General features: G+C 43.7%; 1 protein-coding gene across 5 annotated transcripts; it reads left to right on the forward strand.

Annotated features, from left to right (window-relative positions):
* Positions 1-751: 751 nt before the first annotated feature.
* On the forward strand, positions 752-19,750 carry sltm (SAFB-like, transcription modulator). Of its 5 annotated transcripts, none has more exons than XM_061244532.1 (20): positions 752-907; positions 1,848-1,935; positions 2,105-2,160; positions 2,732-2,759; positions 4,028-4,496; positions 5,159-5,202; positions 6,430-6,539; positions 6,697-6,846; positions 7,083-7,198; positions 7,296-7,459; positions 7,776-7,876; positions 8,097-8,156; positions 8,249-8,394; positions 14,062-14,242; positions 14,418-14,542; positions 15,981-16,163; positions 16,547-16,873; positions 17,587-17,725; positions 18,419-18,573; positions 19,179-19,750. In XM_061244532.1, exons 1-20 carry the CDS (start codon positions 773-775, stop codon positions 19,282-19,284), a joined length of 2,883 nt encoding a protein of 960 aa, XP_061100516.1. In that variant the 5' UTR covers positions 752-772; the 3' UTR covers positions 19,285-19,750. The 5 variants fall into 5 exon arrangements, with proteins under 5 accessions (XP_061100516.1, XP_061100518.1, XP_061100517.1 ...); XM_061244534.1 differs by having other exon boundaries at positions 14,068-14,242; XM_061244533.1 differs by having other exon boundaries at positions 6,433-6,539.
* The last annotated feature ends 55 nt before the right edge of the window (positions 19,751-19,805 follow it).

A 19,805-nucleotide genomic window follows, 5' to 3' on the forward strand; every position in this document is an offset into this window, starting at 1 on the left:
TTGTCAGTAAGGGTTGTCATCATGCCACCCTTCTAAAGAGTTTGTTGGTATGGAGGTGCCATTTTATGGTTCTTTTTGAGACTTGCTAACCCCTAGATGCAACCAATCTCTGCAGTTCTTAAACTACAATTTATGTGTTATTTATGTCCTCCATCACCATCTTTCTCACCATCCATTGGGAGAACAGGTTTGCACTTATTCCATATGCTTTCGTTTTTTCATGACTATTGCCTTTACAGTTCTATGTGTGGTATGTCTGACCATTCATGCTTTTTTGTGCCCATTTTGTACCCATTACCAGAGCTGTGATGGTCAAAAATAAATGGATTTTGCATGCTTGCTACTTCTATATATAGCTATGCTATATATAGAAGTGATGAGAAGACACAACAGTGTTTCTTTACACTGAGATTAAATAAATTATATAACATTCTATTCACAATTTCACTTTGTTTGATTTTGAATTGTTTGGGGTGGAAATCATTTTGACACCTAGGATTTTCAGTGCAGGTAAAATGAGGCAAAAAAATAATATAATGTTGCAAACATGAAATGCTTTTGTTGATTTAAAATATGTAACAGGTTAACATTTGTACCATATACTGTGTATTATTTTCATATTGCATTTCTCCCATCGTAAATCAATGAATTATTGGATTCAAGCATACAAACCAAATTATACTACGTAATGACGTAGACGCTGTTTTTGCATCCGGGGCATTGTACAGAACCATTAATGCTTTCCCCTAAGCGCTTCATTCAGCAAGGCAAAATGGCGTCGAGTGCCATTTCTACCGAGACTAAGAAAGTAGCTGATTTACGGGTTATTGATCTTAAAACCGAACTTAAACGAAGAAATTTGGATGTCACAGGAGTGAAAAATGTTCTTATTGCCAGACTGAAACAGGTATGCTTCTTCAGTTTTACATATCGTGTGTTTAATCAAATTAGCTATGCGTGATGCGAGGCCTTTTATCGCATAGCTAGCCCATAACCGATCTCGCTTGCTAATGTTAGCTATGATAGCTAATCCTTTCAGATAACGAAGACGCATTTTCGAAGATTAGTTTGTTTTACTGATGTAGGGAATATGCATGCACTGAACCCTTTTTGTTAATAGGCAATCGGATTGCGTATTTAGATGGTATAGCCACGGAATTTCTAGGCTCGAAAAGTTGGCTGCCTAAAAAGCCGAGGAATTGGCAAGTAGCTAGCAGTTGGCTAACGTTAGCTGTGATCCAGGATCAGTTTTCCTAAATAAGTTGCATTCATATAGAAAACGTAAGATGAATAATAGGGCTGGATGCAAATCAGATCCGTACCATTTCACTCTGAAAAAAACTGAAACTATGACAAAATTATAGCTCATTTAGGGTTTATTCGAATTATTGATCGTACATCGTACAAAGGGCCAAACAATCGTACTAATACGATAATATTGCTGGTTGATCAAGCTAGCTACACTAACGCCACACAGCTAGGTTGTTTACAACGGTTTTCCAAGTTACGGCGTCCCACCGTTAGTAATTTGTCTATATAACTTAGCTAGCCTACTTAAGATATGTATTTAGCTAAATTAACATTACCTACTTTGGGTTACACAATTAAATGCTAAATGGAAAATCTTGGCAGTAATCGACAAAATTGAGCTTGAGTTTACTTGGTTTACAGGTAACTTATAACGTACTCTTCGCTAAGAAGTTACTCTAATGGTTAGCTAGCTAAACTTTAAGTGTGTGGTTAAATCCCGCTTGGTTTACATAATTTGTGCACCAGAAAATGTGTAAAATGGCGTGAAATCATTAGTTGCCTTCATTAATTTGTGCAATCTTGCATGTCCGATTTAGGCCCTTGAGGAGGAAGGCGAAGACCCTGACAACATTGAAATTCCGCAGTCGGCTGACACACCCACCAAGAAACAAACTAAATCAAAAGGTAATGGAGGCGATGCGGCTGACGTTACTTTTGGACTCTTGATTGCGCAATTGCTAGGGCCTGTGCTGAAAATTACAATTAATATTCAGTCATACCCCCTTCAGTTGAATATTAACCTTTCTAGCGTTACCCGTTCAACAATAAATAACGCGCAATTGTTGCACAATAGGAAAGAAAGTGGACTCGGACACAGACAACACAATGGAAGAGGAGTCTTTTTCCAAGGTAACTTGCATAATGGGTAGCAAGGGTGAACTCTTAGGCTTATTATTGAGCTCTTTTTCTTTTTTTTCCCTTTCCATACAGTTTGTATGTCATTAACACCAGTGCTGTTCCATTTATTAGCACTGGTTAATGTGCTTTTCATCACCTCAACATTTTAGACTGAATGGTTCAGTTCTGTGCCTTATATAACCTTTGCATACTGAGGATGATCAGATCATTAGAGGTCCATGGTGTTGCATTGATAGTGCTTGGAAAACCTAAGCATTGTCTGTATAGCATGATTCATGTTGCAAGGTCCATGGATCGGTTCTGAGTTAAATAATTGGGGGGAAAAACTGTTCTAAATCCCTGAGAAACTGAACCAAAATTGACCTTTGATATTTTCATATTCAATTTTCAAAAGTAGTTGTACTACTTAGTCCATCAGAACATGTATGGGGTTTTTATTTTTATTGAATAAAACAATTGTCTTAAATGGGATTCCTAGATTTAAAAAAATAAATTCAACTAATACTCAAGTATTTTTTTCATGAGACAATTCACATTTTGTTTCTATTGCTTCCGTTTACAGGACACAGAAGAAGAAGACCTTGAAAAAGGTACGTTTGTCATTCCTCCTTGCTGGCGTGTTAACCTCTTTCGGTTTTGCAGGTGACGGAAGGTCGGGAAACCGTGCTTCCCCTTTAAAGCTCTTCCATTTCAGCACCGCATACCTCGTCTCGTGCATTCGTTCGTTCAAATTGACAAAGACACCACATGGACGTCAGCCCCGTGGAGCAACACATGGAGGACACAGACTGGACTCTTGCCTACACCATGAATTAAAGCACCATTTTGTTTCTGCCCCGTTTTAAGAGGACAAGAACAACGTAAAAGACGATTCCAGAGGCGACAGATGGCAAGGCATTGTTGAGGCCCAGTACTGCTCTTGCTGGCGACCGCCAATTCGCCCGGAGGGCTTTGAGCAGGCGGTGTCATCAGAGGAGGCAGATGGAAGAACACAAGCGGCTGAGATGAGAGCCTGTTGCCTTCGTTGGATGACTGTTCAGACGAAGGCTAGAAGAGCTCGCCCACCAGAGCTCCAGCCATAACTCCTCCCCCACCTTCCCTCCCATCTGCTCGCACAGTGCACGTGAACAGGGACCGTTAATCACTCACATCATCTTCTGGAACTCCTATAGGAGAGGACTTTCAGCTTCGATGGGACACCTTTCCCCTATGGACATGACCTAACAGGGTCTCAACACTTGGACTGTTGCTGCTGTTCGAGGATGATGCCTTTTTCTTTTTTTTTTGTGTGGTTTTTATCACCCTCCCAGTCCTGGTGCAAGATGAGTTGCAGTAACTGGATGATAACTAAAAGATGACTGAAGACTTGGACGAAAGACCCTGGCCTGTTGACTGTTTAAGAACCTAGGACCGTCGCCAATAGCCATGAATTTGGGACTTGATTTCTATTTATTTGGATTTTTTCCCCCTTCCCCTCCAAGGACAGACCTTCTGTGGAACCCCTTTCCCTCCCCATTCAGAATCCACTTCCCTTGCATCTTCCTCTCTAAACTGAAGAATATGGATCATTCGATGGATTCAAGCTTCTCCAGGCGAAGCGGGATTGCATATCCCTCACTGTAAGGAATGTGATAAGAGTTTTGGTGGTTAAAATGGCTTGAAGATTGTTGAATCGCACCACTTTTTGAGGAATGAGGAATGTATGTTCTGTGTACACCGATGTGGTTTTGACGTTCACTGAGCGCTTTATACTAAACTTGCTTTCTATTCTACTTTCTCTAGGTCACGTAGCACAGGAATTGTTATGTTAAACCAATGTGTTTTTTTTGCCATGTTTTATCCTTGTTGAATCCCTCAGATGTAACTGATACTGATGATGGTACTCGTGACAATTCTAAAGATCTCCCCTGTGAAGATGGCCTCGAGGAGGCTGAACATGCGGCGGGGACGGAAAGCGAAGCCGCCGCCCACGATACTGAAGTCGAGGACGATAACATATCCGTCACAATCCAGGCAGAAGATGCCATCACGTTGGATGTTGATGGCGATGACCTCCTGGAAACAGGTAAACATGTGAAACTTCCAGATTCAGAGGCAGGCAAGGGCTGTGACGAGCCAGAGCCCTCTGCCCAGACGAGCCAGGAGGAAGGCACAAAGCCGGAAGCCAAAGACGGCCATAAGGATGGTAAGAAAGATGACGGACTGAAGACTGACGGCACAAAGAAGGAGAGCAGAGAGGCCTTGAAGAAGGCTGAAATGGGAGACAAGGAAAAGGATACTGGGAAGAAAGGCCCCTCATCTACTGGGGCAACGGGTCAAGCAAAGAGGTTTGTCTTTCTATGTCAGTTCTTTAAGATACTACTACCAAGTTCCCGCTGTCACTAAGAACTCAGCATTGTGCGTAGCCTCAAGATTTTTTGGTAAAAAAAGAAATGTTCATTGGTGTACCTAATCCTATCGTTGGTTACTTTTCATTTGTTTTTTGCAATTGAGTAATTTATGGCATAAACCAAGCGATGAGAAAAACGTCTGTTTACTTTTCACGATTCCAGCACTTTTATTGCCTTTTCCATTTTCCGATTTAAGAAGGGTTTAAAAGGTGAAAAGTAGTCACTGTGATGTCAGAGGTTGTCAGAATCCTATGAGATGATTTGCAGAGAAGTCCGTTCCACTCCAGGATTTCAGTTGTCCAGGGAATAGATTGGCAGAGAACCTGTCCCACTCCTCAACTGTGGAAAAGCAATGAAAGAAGCCATTAATGGAGTTTTGTCCATGTGCAAGTCTTGCCTGTGGGGATTTTTTTATTTTTATTTTTTTGTAAAGCACAAAGGGTTTTTTTTTTGTTTGTTTGTTTTTTTGTTTTTCTTTGTTTTTTTGTTTTTTAATGAAGGTGGTCTATGGTGGTCGATTTCTCTTTGCGCGCACAGCTTCATGTACTGGCACTCATTTCCTTGTTTCTGTTTTTATTGTTGCAATGTTTGCATTGTAGTTCTTCAAAAGACAAAGATGGAAAGGCCACAAAGGATGAAAAAGGTATGTCAAGTTCCTCATCAAGGTGTTGTTTGCATGATTTGACTCAGCAAAAATAATGAATAAAATATAGCTGCAAGCAGTTGGTCCAAGCAGCACAACAGACTCTGAAGCTAACAGTTAGCAAGAACAGACTCCGAAAGCAGACACAAACTTTTATATATGTCCCAACTTGGATTATGTCATCAAATTAGGGACCTTTCTGATGCAACAGTGAATTTTTTAGTGAGTTGTGAGTTTTAGTAAGTGTTTTTTTAATTTTTTGACCTTGATAGCCCCTTCATGTAGATTGGGCTAAGACTTTAGGGTTTGAGTGTTGATCTAACTGTCAATGCACATACGTTTCATAGCTTTATTCCAGCCAAATCCTTCACATCTTTCTGCAAATTAATGAGCTTTTTTTAAAATTAGTTTTATTTATTTATTTTTATTTGAAGCATTTGAAGTGTTTTCATAAAATTCTAAATGCCGAAAAATAGAATATGGCGTTATGATTCCATGAGGCAAATTTGTTCTTTGTGAAAGACGGGACAAAATGTGCAGAATTTGCAATTGTTTAATATCAATTTCAACTGACATTTGTAGTGCTACCAAGTGGCCAATCCACACTAGTATTGGGTTATTGGGTGCCACCATAAGGAATAAGGTGCCACCGGTTAATGTATAAATCTGAAAAGTAATGGATGAGTACATTTTATGCAAAATGGCAGCTAATTCACGATGGTGCCCACTCGGTAAGCAGACGGCTTTGCTCCTAATGAGGGCTTTTGCTATTGAAGCATGTTTGAAATCCCTGTGAAGGACACTTGGGCAAGTGAATATCCATTTTGACATGTTGCTATACATGGTCTGTGGAGGAATGCAAATAAATGAAATCCATCTTGGCACTACCCAATCCCTACTGCAAGTCCACCTCCTCAACCACAATGTAGTATGCGGTTCTCTACGTTCAAGAGGTTTTAGGGATAGTGCCAGTTTCTGACCACTAAATGCTACTGGTCTGAATTGATAGGGAAAACACTTGGGCTCTGGTCCAAAACCAAATTTAGAGCAAATTAAGCAAATTTCTACCGAGTCGCTTATGTGATTGGCCATCCCCAACGCAAATCTCTGATGTTACTCAACTTTCTGCTGGCTGAATTGGAAGCCTTTCCCAGTGCACTTGTCATTCTGTAATGCTCATTTGTAGTGTTTGTGTGACCTTTCTCTGTGTGTAATTCCTACACTGAGCAGGTACGAGTGGAAGCACCGGGAGCTCGACTCGCAACCTGTGGGTGAGCGGCCTGTCCTCCAACACCAAGGCGGCCGACCTGAAGAACCTGTTCGGGAAATACGGAAAGGTAGCGCCAGATCTGACCCTTCTGTCCCAATATTTGCCTTTTATTTCAATGTGTCTGACATTCTTCTCGTTTGCTGTAGTATGGTAGTAGTAACCCATGTAACGGTTTCAGTTAAATTAGTTTTGTCGCCATAATGCACTTTTGTCCCTCATTACAGGTTATTAGTGCAAAAGTTGTGACCAATGCCCGTAGCCCAGGGGCAAAGTGCTATGGTTTTGTCACGATGTCGTCAAGTGCAGAAGTGGCTAGGTGCATTTCCCACATCGACCGCACTGAGCTCCACGGACAGCAAATCTCAGTTGACCGGGTAAGCATTTGCATGAACATTTACTCTTCTCTTACGGTAAATAAAATTATGAATCATGATGTGGTGCTTATAAATGGGGGTGTGTAATGCTTAAAGAGTTGTATAACTAAACTCTGAGGAGGCATAGCAAGAAGCAGCAGCATTGCGGTTTCAACGCAATTAATATTATTTTGAGGCTAACGTATTGGTTCTGATGTGAAAACGACCTGCTTAATGTGCATCTGCTTCTTTTTCAGGTTAAAAGTGATCCATTTAAAAAGGAATTTTCCAAGAAAGAAGCGGAAGAAAAATCTGGCTCCAGCAAAACCTCCGGGGAGAAACGCTCTGCCGCAGGAATGAAGACAACAAGCAAGTAAGTTTGAGGGAAAACGCAAATTGTAACTGTAATGCCTAATTCCATCAACAAACTAAGTAAAAACATTTTTTATTTATTTTTCCTTATCTTTTAGGACGCCAGCGTTCTCGAAGAAAGAAGAGAAGAAGTCGGAGAAGCCTTCTGACAAGGACAGCAAGGAAACCTCCAAGAAACAGGAGGCCAAGACCGTGAAGACTGAGGCCGCATCGTCTGGGTCCGCCCAAGACGCTTCCAAAAAGGAGGAAAAGAAACATGGACGTAAGTGGTCCTGTGACAGACCCACACAGGTGCAGCGTAACCTAGTTCACCTCTGTTTCTGGGTTCCTGTGGGTTAAATTAAATAACCCAAAGGCCTCAAAGTAATACAATGTCATGTCCCTTTTCACATAATTGGTGTCTTTTTACTTGTACTGTCAGTTGGTAATTTCTTAACCTTTAGTATATTCAGTTGTAAATGCTGGTTTTTCACAGAAAAATGAATCATGAATCGAGTCTCATTTCATGTGGCTAGAAACGGGTATTAAATTGTATTTAATGAAACCTGGACCCTGTATTTATGCTCTGTCCTGTACAGGTCCCAAGAGTCCTGGAAAGATGGTGGTCATAGATCAGACCAAAACCGAACCGGGCTTCAATAAAATCAGACCACCGTTCAGGAGGGGGCGGTTCGATAAGGTACTGCACGTCGCTCTATCTCAGCATGCTAGTCTGTGTCTGGGTTTTTTTAATTATTTTTTTAAAATCATTTCATTTATAATTTATTTATTTATTTATTTATTTTTTTGTCCTCCCTTCCTACCCTAAATGAAATGTCTTGATAGTGGTTATAAGTTTGGATGTGCAGGTAAAATTCTGCTCTTAACAGAAATACCTTTGTTGCTTGTTTTCCATGCAGCCGGGCGGCTTTCCCAACGTGATGCCTCGGCGGCCGCGATCTTTCTTCCCCCCCGAAGAGGTCGGTTTACCCACCTGGGCTATTCCTTCAGTACCAAAGTGTTGAGTTCCTCTGGCCGAGTCATTGACCCGCTCCTCTGATGTGTCTTTCAGATGGAGATGCTGAGGAACAAGGGGCGAGTATTCCCCAGTAAGGGCGGCGTGAAGGAGATCCTGCCCTTTGAGAAGATGAAGGAGCAGCGCATGCGCGAGCGTCTGGTGCGGCTGGAGCGAATCCGCCGGGCCATGGAGCTGCGCCGGTGAGCGTAACTCCTCTGTTAGCTAACGTTCACCCACATTCAAACCTCTTTCTGTTCCCCACTAATGTTCACCAACATGTTCAAACCTTTTTCTGTTCCCCACTAACGTTCACCAACATATTCAAACCTTTTTCTGTTCCCCACTAACGTTCGCCAATGTTCAAACCTTTTTCTGTTCACCACTAACGTTCGCCAACGTTCAACCCTTTTTCTGTTCACCACTAATGTTTGCCAAAATATTCAAACCTTTTTCTGTTCCCCACTAACGTTAGCCAACGTTCAGACCTTTTTCTGTTCACCACTAACGTTCGCCAACATATTCAAACCTTTTTCTGTTCCCCACTAACGTTCGCCAACGTTCAAACCTTTTTCTGTTCACCACTAACGTTCGCCAACGTTCAAACCTTTTTCTGTTCACCACTAACGTTCGCCAACATATTCAAACCTTTTTCTGTTCCCCACTAACGTTCGCCAACATATTCAAACCTTTTTCTGTTCACCACTAACGTTCGCCAACATATTCAAACCTTTTTCTGTTCCCCACTAACGTTCACCAACGTTCAAACCTTTTTCTGTTCACCACTAACGTTCGCCAACGTTCAAACCTTTTTCTGTTCACCACTAACGTTCACCAACATATTCAAACCTTTTTCTGTTCACCACTAACGTTCGCCAACATATTCAAACCTTTTTCTGTTCACCACTAACGTTCGCCAACATATTCAAACCTTTTTCTGTTCCCCACTAACGTTCGCCAACATATTCAAACCTTTTTCTGTTCACCACTAACGTTCGCCAACATATTCAAACCTTTTTCTGTTTCCCACTAACGTTCGCCAACATATTCATACCTTTTTCTGTTCACCACTAACGTTAGCTAATGCTCGGCAACGTATTCAAGCCTTTTTCTGTTCCCCACTAATGTTCACCGACATATTCAAACCTTTTTCTGTTCACTGCTAACGTTCGCCGACATATTCAAACCTTTTTCTGTTCCCCACTAACGTTCGCCAACATATTCAAACCTTTTTCTGTTCACCACTAACGTTCGCCAACATATTCAAACCTTTTTCTGTTCCCCACTAACGTTCGCCAACGTATTCAAACCTTTTTCTGTTCACCACTAACGTTCGCCAACATATTCAAACCTTTTTCTGTTCCCCACTAACGTTCGCCAACATATTCAAACCTTTTTCTGTTCCCCACTAACGTTCGCCAACATATTCAAACCTTTTTCTGTTCACCACTAACGTTCGCCAACATATTCAAACCTTTTTCTGTTCACCACTAACGTTCGCCAACATATTCAAACCTTTTTCTGTTCCCCACTAACGTTCGCCAACGTTCAAACCTTTTTCTGTTCACCACTAACGTTCGCCAACGTTCAAACCTTTTTCTGTTCACCACTAACGTTCACCAACATATTCAAACCTTTTTCTGTTCACCACTAACGTTCGCCAACATATTCAAACCTTTTTCTGTTCCCCACTAACGTTCGCCAACATATTCAAACCTTTTTCTGTTCACCACTAACGTTCGCCAACATATTCAAACCTTTTTCTGTTCCCCACTAACGTTCGCCAACATATTCAAACCTTTTTCTGTTCACCACTAACGTTCGCCAACATATTCAAACCTTTTTCTGTTTCCCACTAACGTTCGCCAACATATTCATACCTTTTTCTGTTCACCACTAACGTTAGCTAATGCTCGGCAACGTATTCAAGCCTTTTTCTGTTCCCCACTAATGTTCACCGACATATTCAAACCTTTTTCTGTTCACTGCTAACGTTCGCCGACATATTCAAACCTTTTTCTGTTCCCCACTAACGTTCGCCAACATATTCAAACCTTTTTCTGTTCCCCACTAACGTTCGCCAACATATTCAAACCTTTTTCTGTTCACCACTAACGTTCGCCAACATATTCAAACCTTTTTCTGTTTCCCACTAACGTTCGCCAACATATTCATACCTTTTTCTGTTCACCACTAACGTTAGCTAATGCTCGGCAACGTATTCAAGCCTTTTTCTGTTCCCCACTAATGTTCACCGACATATTCAAACCTTTTTCTGTTCACTGCTAACGTTCGCCGACATATTCAAACCTTTTTCTGTTCCCCACTAACGTTCGCCAACATATTCAAACCTTTTTCTGTTCACCACTAACGTTCGCCAACATATTCAAACCTTTTTCTGTTCCCCACTAACGTTCGCCAACATATTCAAACCTTTTTCTGTTCACCACTAACGTTCGCCAACATATTCAAACCTTTTTCTGTTCCCCACTAACGTTCGCCAACATATTCAAACCTTTTTCTGTTTCCCACTAACGTTCGCCAACATATTCATACCTTTTTCTGTTCACCACTAACGTTGGCTAATGTTCGGCAACATATTCAAACCTTTTTCTGTTCCCCCACTAACGTTCACCAACATACTCAAACCTTTTTCTGTTCCCCACTAACGTTCGCCAACATATTCAAACCTTTTTCTGTTCCCCACTAACGTTCGCCAACATATTCAAACCTTTTTCTGTTCACCACTAATGTTCGCCAACATATTCAAACCTTTTTCTGTTCACCACTAACGTTCGCCAACATATTCAAACCTTTTTCTGTTCCCCACTAACGTTCGCCAACGTTCAAACCTTTTTCTGTTCACCACTAACGTTCGCCAACATATTCATACCTTTTTCTGTTCACCACTAACGTTAGCTAATGTTCGGCAACGTATTCAAACCTTTTTCTGTTCACCACTAACGTTGGCTAATGTTCGGCAACATATTCAAACCTTTTTCTGTTCCCCCACTAACGTTCACCAACATACTCAAACCTTTTTCTGTTCCCCACTAACGTTCGCCAACATATTCAAACCTTTTTCTGTTCACCACTAACGTTCGCCAACATATTCAAACCTTTTTCTGTTCCCCACTAACGTTCGCCAACGTTCAAACCTTTTTCTGTTCACCACTAACGTTCGCCAACGTTCAAACCTTTTTCTGTTCACCACTAACGTTCACCAACATATTCAAACCTTTTTCTGTTCACCACTAACGTTCGCCAACATATTCAAACCTTTTTCTGTTCCCCACTAACGTTCGCCAACATATTCAAACCTTTTTCTGTTCACCACTAACGTTCGCCAACATATTCAAACCTTTTTCTGTTCCCCACTAACGTTCGCCAACATATTCAAACCTTTTTCTGTTCACCACTAACGTTCGCCAACATATTCAAACCTTTTTCTGTTTCCCACTAACGTTCGCCAACATATTCATACCTTTTTCTGTTCACCACTAACGTTAGCTAATGCTCGGCAACGTATTCAAGCCTTTTTCTGTTCCCCACTAATGTTCACCGACATATTCAAACCTTTTTCTGTTCACTGCTAACGTTCGCCGACATATTCAAACCTTTTTCTGTTCCCCACTAACGTTCGCCAACATATTCAAACCTTTTTCTGTTCCCCACTAATGTTCGCCAACATATTCAAACCTTTTTCTGTTCACCACTAACGTTCGCCAACATATTCAAACCTTTTTCTGTTTCCCACTAACGTTCGCCAACATATTCATACCTTTTTCTGTTCACCACTAACGTTAGCTAATGCTCGGCAACGTATTCAAGCCTTTTTCTGTTCCCCACTAATGTTCACCGACATATTCAAACCTTTTTCTGTTCACTGCTAACGTTCGCCGACATATTCAAACCTTTTTCTGTTCCCCACTAACGTTCGCCAACATATTCAAACCTTTTTCTGTTCACCACTAACGTTCGCCAACATATTCAAACCTTTTTCTGTTCCCCACTAACGTTCGCCAACATATTCAAACCTTTTTCTGTTCACCACTAACGTTCGCCAACATATTCAAACCTTTTTCTGTTCCCCACTAACGTTCGCCAACATATTCAAACCTTTTTCTGTTTCCCACTAACGTTCGCCAACATATTCATACCTTTTTCTGTTCACCACTAACGTTGGCTAATGTTCGGCAACATATTCAAACCTTTTTCTGTTCCCCCACTAACGTTCACCAACATACTCAAACCTTTTTCTGTTCCCCACTAACGTTCGCCAACATATTCAAACCTTTTTCTGTTCCCCACTAACGTTCGCCAACATATTCAAACCTTTTTCTGTTCACCACTAATGTTCGCCAACATATTCAAACCTTTTTCTGTTCACCACTAACGTTCGCCAACATATTCAAACCTTTTTCTGTTCCCCACTAACGTTCGCCAACGTTCAAACCTTTTTCTGTTCACCACTAACGTTCGCCAACATATTCATACCTTTTTCTGTTCACCACTAACGTTAGCTAATGTTCGGCAACGTATTCAAACCTTTTTCTGTTCACCACTAACGTTGGCTAATGTTCGGCAACATATTCAAACCTTTTTCTGTTCCCCCACTAACGTTCACCAACATACTCAAACCTTTTTCTGTTCCCCACTAACGTTCGCCAACATATTCAAACCTTTTTCTGTTCCCCACTAACGTTCGCCAACATATTCAAACCTTTTTCTGTTCACCACTAATGTTCGCCAACATATTCAAACCTTTTTCTGTTCCCCCACTAACGTTCGCCAACATATTCAAACCTTTTTCTGTTCACCACTAACGTTCGCCAACATATTCAAACCTTTTTCTGTTCCCCACTAACGTTCGCCAACATATTCAAACCTTTTTCTGTTTCCCACTAACGTTCGCCAACATATTCATACCTTTTTCTGTTCACCACTAATGTTCGCCAACATATTCAAACCTTTTTCTGTTCCCCCACTAACGTTCGCCAACATTCAAACCTTTTTCTGTTCACCACTAACGTTCGCCAACATATTCAAACCTTTTTCTGTTCCCCACTAACGTTCGCCAACATATTCAAACCTTTTTCTGTTTCCCACTAACGTTCGCCAACATATTCATACCTTTTTCTGTTCACCACTAACGTTAGCTAATGTTCGGCAACGTATTCAAACCTTTTTCTGTTCCCTATTAATGTTCACCGACATATTCAAACCTTTTTTTGTTCACCGCTAATGTTCGCCGACATATTCAAACCTTTTTCTGTTCACCACTAACATTAGCTAATGTTCGGCAACGTATTCAAACCTTTTTCTGTTCACCACTAACGTTGGCTAATGTTCGGCATCGTATTCAAAACTTTTTCTGTTCACCTTGAACATTAACTAATATTCACAGACATATTCAATCATGTTTCCGTTCACCACAAGCTTTAGCTAATGTTTGCCGACATATTCAAACCCTTTGTGTTCTCCATGAACGTTATAACGGCAATGATTTTATAATAACATTCAAGACGTACAGGTTTGTTAAATAATGTTAGCCAACAGTTTGAAAAGGTAGTGCACGGCGAACAAAAATGGCTGCCTACGGCGAAGGCACTGAGAGAACAAAAGTTAAAGCTGTTCTAATGCACTTTAATCAATGTAATATTTGTTTTAAACTTGAAAGAAACAAACAAAAACAATAAACCCAAGTAAACAGCTAATGGGCTAACTAGCATTGTTAGACCTTACGTTAAAAATGTTTTAGTGGCAAACTAAACAGAAACGTTAGTTTAAAACCGCTGAGCGGTCGCGGTTTGCTGCGAGCGTTGGGCGTCTGGCGCGCCCGCGGGGTCTGATCTGCCGGCCGTTGGCAGGCGCAGGGAGATCGCGGAGCAGGAGCGGCGCGAGAGGGAGCGCATCCGGCTGCTTCGGGAGCGCGAGGAGCGGGAGCACCTCCTGAGGGAGCGGCAGAGGCTGGAGATCGAGCGGCAGAAGCTGGAGCGCGAGCGCATGGAGAGGGAGCGGCTGGAGCGGGAGAGGATCCGCATCGAGCAGGTAAACTGGCCCCCGAAACACACCTCAATCAATGTCATCGTCTGGTCAAGTGTCGACATGGGGCTACCAGCAAGAATGCCAAGTGAATTGTTTTGGAAGATGTAGAAATCGGCCCTCTTGCGAACTGGCGCGCACTAGCTGATGGCGGTAAGCGGTAACCGCCTCTCGTTGGCAGGAGCGCCGTAAGGAGGCGGAGCGGCTGGCCCGGGAGAGGGAGGAGCTCCGGCGACAGCAGGAGCAGCTGCGCTACGAGCAGGAGAAGAGGAACTCGCTGAAGAGAGGGCGCGACGTCGACCACAGGTGGGGGCGCTCGGAGAGAGAATGCGTTACTCGCCATTTCATTCAGTTGGGGGACGTTGACTTGACCTATTGACAAACCAACAAGGTGCAACGTGACTCATTTTCAGTGGTGAACATCCATTTGCTTTATTCAGGACAGCTAGCTAGCTTTGATATTCCTCCATAATCTGGTCTACTCCAAAACTCACTTTGAACATTGCTACGTCCTTCCATGAGAACTGTGGATGACTGATGCTTTATTTAAGCACGGGACTTTGATTCCTCATGACATGCATACCGCTTTCAGTGGTTAAAGTGACAATCTTCCCTTTGAACAGGTACCTAATTTGGGGAAGTTAACAGCTTGTTAAGATTCTGGGATTGTGGTTGGGACCAAGTTTGAGAAGCGGTGCTTTATTTGGGTGGAGGTTGTGGTCACAGGGTCGTGTATCATCAAATAAATGGTGAAAATGTTTTGCTCATCGATTAAAAATAAATAAATAAATAAAATAAAGAAAAAATAAAAATAAAAAAGGAACTGCACTGCTTGCCGCCCTTCCATTGGATCCCTCCTCTTTGACCACATTCCAGCTACACTGCACATGACCTGACGTTACTGTGGTAGGCAGGGGCCAGGGCTCTCTCCGCACGCCAATGTGAGTTACGCAGCTGCTGCCCGTCTCTCCAGGCTGGGAGGGCGTGTGGCATGTAAGCTTCAGAGGCCGCTGAACGAACACGTGCATGTCAAGACCGTACGGAGGCTCCTCAGTCACAGCTTTACGTTTGTGTTGCTTCCAGTCCCAGTAGCCACACTTATTTTGATGGCAGATCATTTTTGACCCTGTTGATGAAAATGACCATTGTTGTGGGGCATAATTGGGTTGGGTATCTTTTGTTGGTCTAAAGGTGTTGTATTGATAAACGAGGCTTGCTCATTGGTTCTTCTTGGTGTTCACTGAGCTTTCTGTACTACGTGTTATGACGAGTTTTATCGGATAACTGCTTTTAATAATGCAAGAGCCACGTTTTCTTACCCTTGGTGAACTTGTGCCGAGTCATATAAAATTTTAAAAAATAAAGTACAGTAGAACCTCAGAACCGCGAATGAAGGTCGTTCACAGAACGCTGTAATGTTGAAATGGACCAATTTTATTACATTCATTTCCATTCACTTTGAGTCATAATTAATCAAGAGCCTCAATGGCATTTGCAAGAACAGTAGCACAATTCAGTCCTGGTTCTTTTTTATGTCAAAAGCGGTACTTTTCCTGTTGGTTACTGGATGGCAACAGCCATTAAATTCACTCCCTTGTCTAATTTTTAGCTTAACTTCCAAGTTCAATCATCAATAATAACATGAATGATTCCATGCCCTGTTGACCAGACTTCTTGGTTTTTGGAGGTTGTACTGTAGATGGAGGCGGCTGTTGACCAGCGTGTCCGTCTGTGCGTCCCCCAGGAGGGACAATCCATACTGGAACGGGAATAAGAAGATGCAGACGGTGCGGGCGGCGGAGTCGGAGGGCAGGCTGAGCCAGGGCTCGGAGTACAGCCGGCAGCAGAACCGCTTCGGCGAGTTCCCTCCCCGGGAGAGGGGCCGCTTCCCCGAGGCGTCGTCAGTGGAGCCCAATACGTTCGAGAGGTGCGAGTCCGGCCCTCACAAACCTCATCTCATCACGCAGGGCCCACGGGTCAACAGCAGCTGCTGCGGTCACATTTATTTAACCCGTATGGCACACTCGACCTTATACCTTTTCAACCACCAAAATGAGTGCTATACTACTGTTTTTGAGCCCCCATTAAAACCCTACTAAATTCTCAATTTTCTTAAGTCTCAAGCAAAGGCAAAACATTTGGGTCGAGCCACTTCATATTGGGCTTAGGACTGAAAGGGTCACATTTAAACCATAAGGCTAAGACCATGCAACGGTGTTTTTATATTTATCGTATGTATTCCTTATTGTGCAGACTGGTTATCCGCTGTTGCCGGACGTTCACCTCAGTGTCCTCCTCCCTCTCCCACAGACGCAGTCGCTTCGAGGGGGAGCCCGAGTCCAAGAAGAGCCGCCCCCCGGCCCGCAGAGAGGGCTCCGGGTTCGACCGCTACCCGAAGGGCGGCTTCGACGCCCCGCGGCGGGCCGAGCCCCCTCCCCCGCCCCGCGGGGAGCTGCGGGACACAGACCGGCGGGAGATCCGGGACCGGGACGAGCGCAGGACCGTCACCATGCCGGAGCGGCCGGCCGGCGCCCGCGGGGGTCTGCCGGGTCTGTCCCACGCCCGCTCCCCCCGCGACCCCGGCCACAGCGCCTGGAAGAGCGACAGCGCCATCGCCGCCGGGAAGGGAGACATCCGGTACGGCTGTGCCCCCTGCTGTTACTGCTGCTGTTACTAATGTCACTTTCAGAGACTGAGCATGGGCCAGTCCCCCCCGCTCACTACTGCTGTTACTACTGCTGTTACTACTGTCACTTTCACCCAGAGACTGAGCATGGGCCAGTCCCCCCCGCTCACTACTGCTGTTACTACTGTCACTTTCACCCAGAGACTGAGCATGGGCCAGTCCCCCCCGCTCACTACTGCTGTTACTACTGTCACTTTCACCCAGAGACTGAGCATGGGCCAGTCCCCCCCGCTCACTACTGCTGTTACTACTGTCACTTTCACCCAGAGACTGAGCATGGGCCAGTCCCCCCTGGGGCAGTGTGGGGTTGAGGGCCTGGCCCAATGGCTGGCTAGAACTACTCTCCTGTAGGTTTTCATTCCAACCCTAACAAAGCACACCTCATTCAGTTGATGGAACGCTCAAATCTGGCCCTCAAATCCAAATTAGGCCCTCATTGTACCCCTGGTAATTGAGTAATTGGTGCTATGTATTGGCCTGACTGTCTTCACACCTGACACCCAGGTGAAAGGAGGATGGGAAGTTATAATAATTTGAATAAACAGGATTTTAGCCTTTGCTGAAGGAGATGAGTGCGAGGCTGAGTGTACCCTTGCAGTAATGGCAGTTTGTAAGGTGTCTGTGCTGAACCTAACCGGTCTGCCTGGTTGATGGTGCTGTGCAGGGGAGCAGTGCGGATACGTCCGGAGCGGTCGGCCAGGGAGGGTCCTGGGCCAGGACTCCGGGGCGCCCCCTCAGGCAGCCGGGGGAGGTCCAGCTTCAGCGGTCGAGATGGGGGCCGCCCCCTGGTGATAGGGGAACAGGTGAGCACCTCTTGTTTGTGTGAAGATGCCTTAACGTATGGCTGTTGGGTTTTCTAACATAGTGGGTGTTCTATTATCGGTAACCCTTTATTTGAAGGGCGTATGCTTAATGCATACGTGACACCTGATGTAAACGTACATAACCATTCATAAACGTCTGTTGCACTTGGTGGCGAAGGTTAAGGTGTCATATCACTTTCGATGTCAAATTGACATCCTTTGCCGAATGACACCAAGTGGAACACATTTATGAATGGCTTTGTTTGTCATGTTGTGTTTTATAGGTGTCGTAAGAATTATGCTTGTGCTCTTCCAAGTAATCACCCAATTGTCCGTTTCTTGTTAATTGAAAGGCTGACACACATCAGCTCACTTCTTGGTTTTAGTATCTAAAACAAAACGTTTGCAAAGAACTGTGTGATGTAGGCTTTTTTAAAGTCCCCTCCTGTGGTCCGCTGTATTGACATTTACCAACGTCATCCTATAATTCTGCAAAAATATACATCATGTCAGGTGGGAAATCGTTTTACAAACCGCTTTGAAAAACAGCTGTTGGACCCTAAAATATGCGTACTTCTACCGAAATTGCTATTGTTTGACTTGGATTTGCATGGAACAGAGATGGAAAGCTTCGGGATGATATGAAAGGCGTGTCTCCCCGAGCTGCTTTGACCGGTGTTGTTTTGGCCGCAGCATTTCAGCACGGGCCGGCAGGTGGTGGTGGAGCGGCACAGCAGGGACACGGGCCCCCGCAAGGACTGGCACGGCCCCGGGGCCCAGGGCGGGGACTACAGCGACAGCCGCAGGCTGGGGGAGAGCAGGGGCAGCATGATGGGGCAGCACTCCAGGTACCCCTCCGCTCTTCAGTCTACATGAGTTATTTTACATTGCTTATTTCGCTGAGGCTTTTTATCCAAAGCAACTTGGTCGATTAGACGAACTTGGTGCAATGTGGGGTTAAGGGCCCAACAGCTGCACTCATCTTATTGTGGCTACACGTTCAACCTTCCAGGTCCCAGTCAAGCACCTTCATTAGGCTATAGGCTGCCCCAGTGTAGCTGAACATGTAGCACAGTTGGCCAATCTTGAAGAAAGGCCTTGAAGAAATATAATGATATCTATAAATACATAATTGGGTGGATGACTGAGTCCACATTCCGCTATAAGAACAGTGATGAACAACATCGCTGGGATCACTTTCAGAGCAATTGTTTTTTCCATCAAAATCCGTCCAAACTTAAAGGGCACCATGTTCGGAACGGCTTGGTGCCACTATTTACAGAACGTCCTCCTTCGACAGCGGATGCTTGCATCATTATGGTTGTAGTTCTTGGTGTGGACAGGCCTCGACTTCTGCTCGTCTTGTGTGTTTTATTGGATACCGATATCTGCAGAGGGAATTCCTTGGGGGGGGAAAAAATTGGCTAAAGATGCCACCTTTTCTCTGTTGCAGCCATTCCTCGTCTGGTATAAACCGCATAGTGCAGATCACCAACAGCTCCCTCTCGGGAGGCAGCGGAGGATTCAAGCCCTTCAAGGGGGCTCCAAGGAGGTTCTAGAGGCCACGGCAGGTGTCCAAACAGTTTGCAAAGACATGAGGAAAACTAAACTTTTTTTATATATTTCCTTTTTTTAATTTTGGGTAAGTGTTTTAGACGGCCTGATGATGGCAGAACGGTTTGATGTAAAAAAAAAAAAAAGAGAGAAAAAAGGAACCGTTTTGTTTTGTATAGATGCGTGTAAACCTTTTGTGTAGGTTTTTTTTCCCTAACAGTTCCTGCTGTGAAGACGACAAATTAAACCTGTGCACATACGTGTTATAACTTCCATTTAAGAAAAGAATTGTACAGCTTTAGTTATTTGTAACGAGTTTTCATATGTGGTTTCAAAACTGCTTTCCTAGCCCTGGAAGTTCCCCTGTATGTGCAGTGGCTGTATCGCGAGGCGTTCTTTGAAAACTTGTCTGTTCATTACGCTCCCCTTACAATGCTTTTGAAAGTTGTTGATATTAAATTATACATCTTGTCTCGTCTGGCCATTCATCATTCAGTTCAGTACAGTCGCTGCCAAACTGAAATTA

The sequence above is a fragment of the Conger conger genome, chromosome 6, assembly GCF_963514075.1.
Source record: "Conger conger chromosome 6, fConCon1.1, whole genome shotgun sequence".
NCBI classification, from domain to species: Eukaryota; Metazoa; Chordata; class Actinopteri; order Anguilliformes; family Congridae; genus Conger; species Conger conger.